This window comes from Bufo gargarizans, chromosome 3 (genome assembly GCF_014858855.1).
Source record: "Bufo gargarizans isolate SCDJY-AF-19 chromosome 3, ASM1485885v1, whole genome shotgun sequence".
Lineage (NCBI taxonomy): Eukaryota > Metazoa > Chordata > Amphibia > Anura > Bufonidae > Bufo > Bufo gargarizans.
The window spans coordinates 358,546,399-358,555,084 of NC_058082.1; the positions used below are offsets into that span (position 1 = coordinate 358,546,399).

Below are 8,686 nucleotides of genomic sequence, written 5' to 3' on the forward strand. Positions count from 1 at the left end.
CCTAATGGAGATGAGCTAAAAAACAGCCAGGATCTGAAAAAAATATATAACTTCCCCGTAGGTACTTACCATGTTCTTATATATCATTTTTGAGCTCCTGACTTGAGGATCGCTAATTCTGGTTGAGGCTGTAAGTACCAAAGGGACACTACCAATTCATTCTGATTTGTATATTTAGGAATTAGAAGAGAATTTTGGTAGACTCTAAATATCTCATTGAAAATAAGGATGTGTATAATAGTGAGATATATGAAGATTAAAGAGGGTCTATTGGTTGTGAAAAAAAAATCCATGATGTCCCATCTTACACATTGTGTCAGAGATGTTCTATGGAAGAATCCTCTTAGAAGCACCAAGTCTTTCTACAGTGAATTGCATGCCTTTGTAGGGACTAGCTAGGTTAGAGCTCATGGATCGCTGCTTCAGGGTCAAACTGGGATATCATAAAACATGGATAGACTATTGGGCCCAGGTTATGACACTGCTATGGGCCCCAAAGGTTTACTAGAATATAACCCCAATTTGAAGTTCATCAATCCAGTCACATGCTGCTAGGAACATTTCCTATGGAAGTAATACACAAATAAGTTACCAGAGTTTATTAATGATGTGACCTGTGACATCTAGAATGCAGTAAAAAGTAGAAATTCATATATTCTGAACAGATGGAAGGTGGCACTCAGACTCATTCCTTCAGTTAGACCTAACATACCCCAATACCGTTGTCTTCCTCTGACATGTCAATATAACATGTTACAAGATGATTTCAAGTGAAATTCTATGCACAGCATCATCACAGAGCTTCTGTGTATGACAATTAAAGAAATTCAACCTGTTTTTACTTTTAAAAGCCACAAAGTGGTTATTTTATTAATTAAATATTACAATTGTATCAAGAGTTAATGTACAAATTACCGACAATATTGCCTGTTTGAAAATAGAAGAGGGCCAGCCGATAGGATCACATGATCATGAGAAAACATATTGTGTATCTACAGTAAATTAGGATCTGCAGTATTGTTTTTTTCATGGACAAGTCAACAGCGAGCAGGAAGGAAGCTGGAAACCATGTATGTAGCTCTACAAAACCAACGTACCATATGTTCTTGGGCTCTTAATACGCATATAGGTCTAGTTCAGCAACACATCTCTTGAGTATTGTAGTTTAAATATAATAAACACATGGTAACCATGTATCATAGTCATATAATGGGTCATTAAAGAGGACCTGTAACTTTCCCGACATGTCTGCTTTAGCAAATTCTTGCATTCCCCATGTAATAACAATTCTGGATCGTCTATTCTTATGACTCTATGTTGTGTCATTCCTTCTAGAAGTTATGAATGAATTACTAGCAGTTTGGAATGAAGGGCCAGATGGGTGTTACCAGCTGAGGATATGTCCCTGCACAGTCTGACACATTCAATTAGTGCTGCCAGTGACTGTGCAGGGATACAACTAAATGATAACACCCATCTGGACCTTCATTGCAAAAGGGATTGCACAACATAGAGTCGTAGAAATGTATGCTCCAGAATTGTAATTACATGAGGAATGCAAGTAGTTGCTGAAATTGACAAGTCAGGAGAGGTGACAGGTTCTCTTTAAATATGTAGAACATGGTGTCATAAAAAATGATGACAAAAGTTATTGTTTTTCAAATTTCCTTTTGCTGGTTCTCCTTAACAGCATTGTATGATGAAGACAAGCTCTCTTCACATGGAAGCCAGTTCCCTAACCTCCAGAGATTAGCTATTATCACTGGGAGATGCTGTCCATACATGCATCATTACATGGACCAGATCTGCCAGAGTGGTAGCTGGTCTGACAGTGCTGCTTTTCTTTCGTGCTCATAAAGAGGGGATCCAAGTGGGGTCCCTCCTCTATGACATCTACATGCTCAAATTTGGATTATAAGTGTTGTTGTCTTCATAAGTCCCTTAAGGGGTTTTTAATTAGCCCCTGTAGTTATGTGGTACATATTGAAAAAAATCATACTCACCTGCTCCCTGCTGCTCCTTTCCAGCATCCTGGCTGAATTCAGCAATGTTCATGAACCCAGCTTGTATGGTATGGACGTGATCACTTGCACAGCAGCAGCCAATAACTGGTCTCAGCAGTAACGTGCCTCAGCAAGCAACATGTCCCTACTGGCTCAAACACCGCTTGGGAACATGTCACTGCTGAGGTCAGTCATTGGCTGCAGCAGCACATGTGACCATGTCCATACCCCAGCCAGAAGTAAACAATCCAGGGACCAGAACATAGCCTGGGCATGGTAAGTGGGTATGATTTTTAATAGGTACCACAGGCTATGGGGATCTAATTAAAAGTAGTTTCTCATGACACTGAAATGCTGCAGATTTCATGAGAATGTCCCTTAAGGCTAAAGAAAGATGCAGAATTTCAGTGAGGCCATATTATGTTGGAAATGAAAGGAGGTTGTTCCACTTATATAAATGGTTCCCGTCCAAAAGATATTGCTGTTAAATCACTTTTCCCAAATACCACCATTTATCAAAACTGCCTTGTTCTAAAGTTATTAGCCTCCCATTGCACCCTGTGGTAAATCTGGTCTGATATTCATTTGTTGTATATCAACTGGCATGTCTCCTGCAATCCTAGCTAGCTGCTGTCTACTCTGAAGTGTGAGCTCAGGGGGCGCTTCTTAGGCACAAGCATCACTGGTATAAACAAGGGACGTGATTAGTGTCACATGTTCTGCTGATGTCAGCACACATCTCACTGCCCTAAGTCATGATGGGACAGCGCATGACAATCCAGGAAGTAGGATTCAAGCATGGGGGATAAGACAAAACTGAAAATTAGATCTCAGTAATTGATGAAAATACACTTTGGAGTGAAAAGTAGTTTATGGCACAACCCCTTTAATTTTCTTTCCATAATTTTTCGCAAAATTTATGTTAAAAACCAGAAATGTAGTTTCTTCATTGACCTTTTATTATAATATACAATGTAACTACCCCAATTATGTTGATCTCCCTGATTGAGAGCCTATGTGGCTATTTGTGGGACAGTCACTACATTTCCCGTAATGGACTTATTTACAATATCACCATAAACCTGCTACCACCCAACTGTATAGTGCAAAATTGTCTGACATTGCACTTAGGGTTATACCTGAATTGAAACATAGAAGATATAGCTGGCTTTATACAAATAGGGACCTTCTGATCCCGGCATCTTCAGTAATGTCTATAATGGTGTGCCTAAAGAGATCTCACAACTGGTCTGGGATGCTTCATACATCTGTGCAATTTATGATGCTTAGTTTTGCAAATGAGAAGTATCAACCTTTCATGTATTGTTTTCCTTTCTTTAGGATCCACTCTTAGCTTTGGCTAAAACTATGTGGTGTAAACCAGGCTGAGTTTTGGTTGTTTTTGCAGCAATAGTGCCAAAACATGGTGTGAAAACCCAGCCTAAAGGCCACCTTACCTAGCTAGCGCTGATGACAATCAAGCCGTAAGTAGATTTTAGCAGTCTAGTGCAAATCAAGAGCAACGTGTAATAAAAATGGTCCCATGTAAGTGAAAAAAAGCTTTTTATCATATGAGAAGCTGATTGTGCATACAAAGAAAATGTAAACCATCACCAGTGCAGTTATGCTATCGTGTATACCAGTTATTGGTGAGCAATGCAACAAAATAGACCTTAATTGGTGGCTATGGTTTAGTGCAAAGGTTGCAGCTAAAATGCGAAGGTACGCACGGTCAGGTTTTCTGATGCAGTTTTGGAAGCAAAAAACAGGAAGGAATTAAGAAAGGAAGAGATTGTATCTGTCCTTTATACTTTCTCTCCTTCGAAGGCTTCCAAAACTGCAAGAGGAAACCTGACTGTCTGGCCGTATCCTTATGATAATTATGTATTTTCTTGAATACTTCCAATACACATGGGATTACTGTGTCCATCAAATGAGGATGGTATGTCTCATGATTAATATGTAGTCCAAACAACCTTCTCTGATCACATTGTGTTTAGCGTTTGAGCGAGTAAAACGAGGACTTCTGGAAGCCATATACAGTGCAGCCGAGTTTCGCAGTTCTCTGCGCATCAGCAGGTTACTGTGCTAACCTGCTGCTTGCCGACAAAGTCCAGGATAAAATCCATCTCATTGTGCCCCAAGTACAGTTCAGGTAACTCTTCGATTCTGTCCAAACCTAATTCCAGCACCAGAGATGTTAATACATCCTCATCAATGAGGTCAGCGTCTGTCACATTTAAAGTAGGCATGTTCTGATGGTGATTTGGTGCCATTTTGTAAGCTGGGTGTCCCTGCACAAGTCCAGTATTACTCATCATTGGATGTCCCTGGTACTGAGTGCTGAGTTTTTGAAGATGCATTGTAGCCATTAGTTGCTGAGCTCCCATATAAGATTGAGCTTGTCCGGGGTACATCATAGGGTTTGCCATATGCTGGTGCACATTCATCCGTACCCTCATATTTCCATCTGGATGAGCAACTCCATATTGCATCATTGGTACTGAAGGCATGCTTCTAGCAGGATGAGGATGTGGCTGAGGCTGCATACCGTTGACATTCATCCTATAATTGGGATGTCCGTTTTGCATGACTGACATCATCATTGGGTCTGCCATTCCCTATGTTTAGAAAATGGTAAAGCATTATTTTTACATTACTTAAATATATATGTAATTTTGTAGAAATATTGTGCTCATGAATAGTTATTATTTAATGGGATAAATAGTAGACCAACCAACCAAAGTGCAACCTACCTAATGTTAAAAGATTGCTTCCTTTAATCAATATTGAGACAATACCCAGATCCCTCTTCCTCCCATTTGTATATGGTACCGCTGTAGTTTTACAGGTTGATAGCATTAGATATTTTCATAGGTATCTGCTATAACCCTAAGTATAAGAACTGTCAATCTTATTCTGGTCTAGTGGCTATGAGCCATGCAAAGCATTACATTTTGCCCCCATGGCGGTCATTTATACAACTGTGGATGTTAGCATACTAGAATAAAACATAAAGTTCTCCCACCAATGTGTAGAAAACATGCAGGATAACAAAAGGTTGCCTAGTTAAAGGGGTTTTCTGGGATTAAAATATTGATGACCTATCCTGAAAATACGTCATCAGTACCAGATCAGTGAGGTCCAATGTCTGGTACCCCTGCCATAAGCTATATGAAGAGGCCACTGCTCTCTGCTCCTCTTTCCAGGCCAGTGATGTCACACTGATTGGTCACATGGCTTATGTGTAGCTCAGTGCTATTCAAGTACATGGGCCTGAGCTGCACTACCAAGCACAGCCACTATAAAGGTATGGCGCTGTGCTTGGTATACTGCGAGGTGGCCTCGGCAGTTATACTAATGCTGCAGCCTTTTCATACAGATAAGGCTACTTTCACACTGGCGTTTCAGGGTCCGCCTGTGAGATCTGTTTCAATGCTCTCACAAGCGGCCCCAAACGGATCAGTTCAGCCCCAATGCATTCTGAATGGATAAGGATCTGTTCAGAATGCATCAGTTTGGCTCCATTGTGCCTCCATTCCGCTCTGGAGGCTGACACCAAAATGCAGCTTGCAGCGTTTTGGTGTCCGCCTGACGATGCGGAGCCAAACGTATCCGTCCATGACTTACAAAGAGGTGCAATTGAAAACTGATGCATCCCCTATTGACTTTCAATGTAAGTCAGGACGGATCCGTCCTTTTTTTTTAAAGAATAATTCAAAAGGATCCGTTCTGAACGGATACAATCGTTTGCATTATCGGTGCAGATCCGACTGTGCATATACCAGACGGATCCGCACCGAACGCAGGTGTGAAAGTAGCCTAATCGGTGGGGATGCTGAAAGTTGAACCCCCACTAATCTAATATTGGTGACCGATTCTGAGGATAGGCCATCAATATTGTACTCTTTGAAAACCCCTTTAAATATAACTAGCAAAGTGTGAAAGGGCATAAGCAGACTTGGGCATCCTTTGATTTTTCTTCACTATTTTCATAGGTTTCTGTTCAGTAGAGCAGTTTTTTTCTGCCAGTTAAAGTTGGTAGGTGAATACGATCTATGGAAACTCTCCTGTGTGCTAAGGCAATCTAAGTATGCATTCTCCGAGATAAGCACCATCTGCAAGACGCTAGTAAGTATCCTGGTTCTGTGCAAGCAGTGCTTAGCAATAGTAATTTATGTACTTGCTTCAGACGGAAGGATGGAGAAAATATGGGAAAATATCTGATATGACAGTTGCAAGATTTCCTTATTCATTAATATTATGTATATATGGGATTCTCTGAAGTTAGTGCAGATCTGTGCGACTGTGGCGGTAAATTTCTACTCTTGTCGGTCATATAACATTGGTGGCTTTTTACACTCGAGGAGCTTTCTGATATAATAGATATAGGCACGTCATGAATTTCATGTGATACAAAGGTCTATGCATTTGTTATAATGGAATAAATAGTAACACTATTGCAGCTGTCTTATATGTACGGCGCCGTGGAATGAATGGCGCTTTAATAATAGATAATAATAACAACACTATGACGCCAACCACGTCCAGCATTTACAGCCGAGGGTCTAATAGGATTGAGTGTCCTTTTTCACACCCATTTGGATGTGCATTAAAGTCACAGGGGATTTACAAGGAAAACAAAAGCCTTTCAACAGAAAAAGTTTAACCCTTAACAAGTCAAAGGATTCTTGAGGTTTCTGAACAAAGGAATATGATAACGCAGCACTTATTGTTTCTGGTTATATTCTATTTTCAGAGCAATGGTTTATAGTAATTCGGCAGTATTACCTGTTTGTACAGCTACAATATGGTGACTTTAGGGGTCAGTAGGAGAACTATATTTGTGCAGACTGTTGTAGGACATAACAAACACATACACTATCTTAGGATATAACTATATTTGGGCTTTGAGTCGCTTGTGTGAGAAAAGCACATTACAAATGATTGTTGTAATGCTTCTAGAATACATTTAGCAAGGGGTTTAATACACTCACCCAAAGCAGCAGTTCTTCCCTTGATCAGTCCTTTGTAAATCCAATCAGCGTGTAAATGAGAGGAATCCAGACCAGTCCTCCAGACTTCCTACACCAGTGTGCATTGCTAAATAGGACTCTCAAGACACAGAGTACAGTGGGGTGGTGGCTAATTCGAGACGCCCTTTGCTCCTGATTGGTTGGCCTCAATCCATTGCCGCCCATGTGTTGTTGTTAGACTGCATGAACTGCTGCCTATCAGATGGTTATGCCACTGAGACAAGGTGCCCTATGGACATGAGAGTCAGTGTTCAAGTAATGTCTTTGTAGAATAAAGCAAAGAAACTAGATGGAAATTACAAATCATAGTTTGTACGCTCGTAGCTAATGTATCTCGTCTACATGGTATTTCCATCTGTGTATGCTGTATAATAAAAGATCACTTTTATTATTAACCAAAGTGACCAAAAGAAAATACAAACATAATTTGCACATAGAACATATAAAGCACCCAAATTGTTCTCTGCATTATTCCTGTTCCTGCATAAATAGCTTATGGTTCAGGCACACAAATGTTTTTTCTTTCCGTGTCTATTCCTTTTTTTTTTCTTGTGGACTGTATGCAGAACCATTCATTTCAATGGGTCCTCCAAAAAAACGGAAGTTACTCCATATGAATTCGGTTTCCGTTTCTGCAAAAAAATTGAATACCGTATGTCCTATTATTGTCCACATTACAGACAAGGTTGGGACTGTTCTAATAGGGGACAGCTTTTCTGTTCCGCAAAATACGGAATGCACACGGATATCTTCCATATTTTTTGTGGTTACATGTCTTGCAGACCGCAAAATACATACGGTCGCGTGCATGAGCCCTTACTTATATAGCGTTGACATATTTGACAGCAATTTATAGATATTATCACCACTCACTGTCCTCAGTGGAGCTCACAATTATTATTATTATTATTTATTAATAAAGCGCCATTCATTCCATGGCGCTGTACATATGGTAAGCGGGGAACATACATAATACAGACAATTACACTAAGCATGAACAAGATGAGTTACAAATTGGTACAGAAGGAGAGAGGGCCCTGCCGGTGAGGGCTTACAATCTACATAATCTAAAATCCTTATCAGTATGTCTTTGGAGTGTGGGAGGAAACTGTAGGAAACCAGCTGCAAGACACTAGTGCAAACCACTGAGTTTAAATTTAATACCAGGCCACCGTGGCTGGATTCAGACATGGCGTGGAAGCAGCGTATTTTAGTTGCGGAAGAATCCACTGTGTAAATTTGCACCAGGTATTCCTATTGATTCCTATTGACACCTATTGATTGATTTTTCGGGTGTAATTTTCCAGTGTAAATATTTTCCGCAGCGTAATGTGTTAGATGCAGAATTTCTTCATAGGCTTCAATGTTATTTGAAATTCCACAATGGAATCCCCAACACAAATCTGCAACAAATATGCCACAAAAAGTATACAATACATCTGTATGTCATTAAAGCGACTTTTGTGGTGTATTTTATGCCAAATGTGAATCCAGCCTGCTGGTCTCATGGCACATTTGTCACACTCGTTCATTTGGTATGTATGGTACAGGTATTATACATTAGTATGTATGTTTCTAACCTCAACTAATAAAAATATAGAAGACAAAAAAAATAAAGCAACAGCTAGAGAAGTCATTGTTTTGTGC

General features: G+C 39.9%; 1 protein-coding gene across 1 annotated transcript; it reads right to left on the minus strand.

The window, feature by feature from the left end:
* Positions 1-835: 835 nt before the first annotated feature.
* LOC122931103 (cbp/p300-interacting transactivator 3-like) lies at positions 836-7,141 on the minus strand. The gene is made up of 2 exons (XM_044285045.1): positions 7,001-7,141; positions 836-4,624 (listed from the first exon to the last, which is right to left on the minus strand). Exon 2 carries the CDS (start codon positions 4,619-4,621, stop codon positions 4,076-4,078), a length of 546 nt encoding a protein of 181 aa, XP_044140980.1. The 5' UTR covers positions 4,622-4,624; positions 7,001-7,141; the 3' UTR covers positions 836-4,075.
* Between the last annotated feature and the right edge of the window lie 1,545 nt (positions 7,142-8,686).

Coding starts and splice junctions, on each gene's coding strand:
- LOC122931103 (XM_044285045.1), bottom strand. CDS start 4,621: ATGGCAGACCCAATGATGATGTCAGTCATGCAAAACGGACATCCCAAT.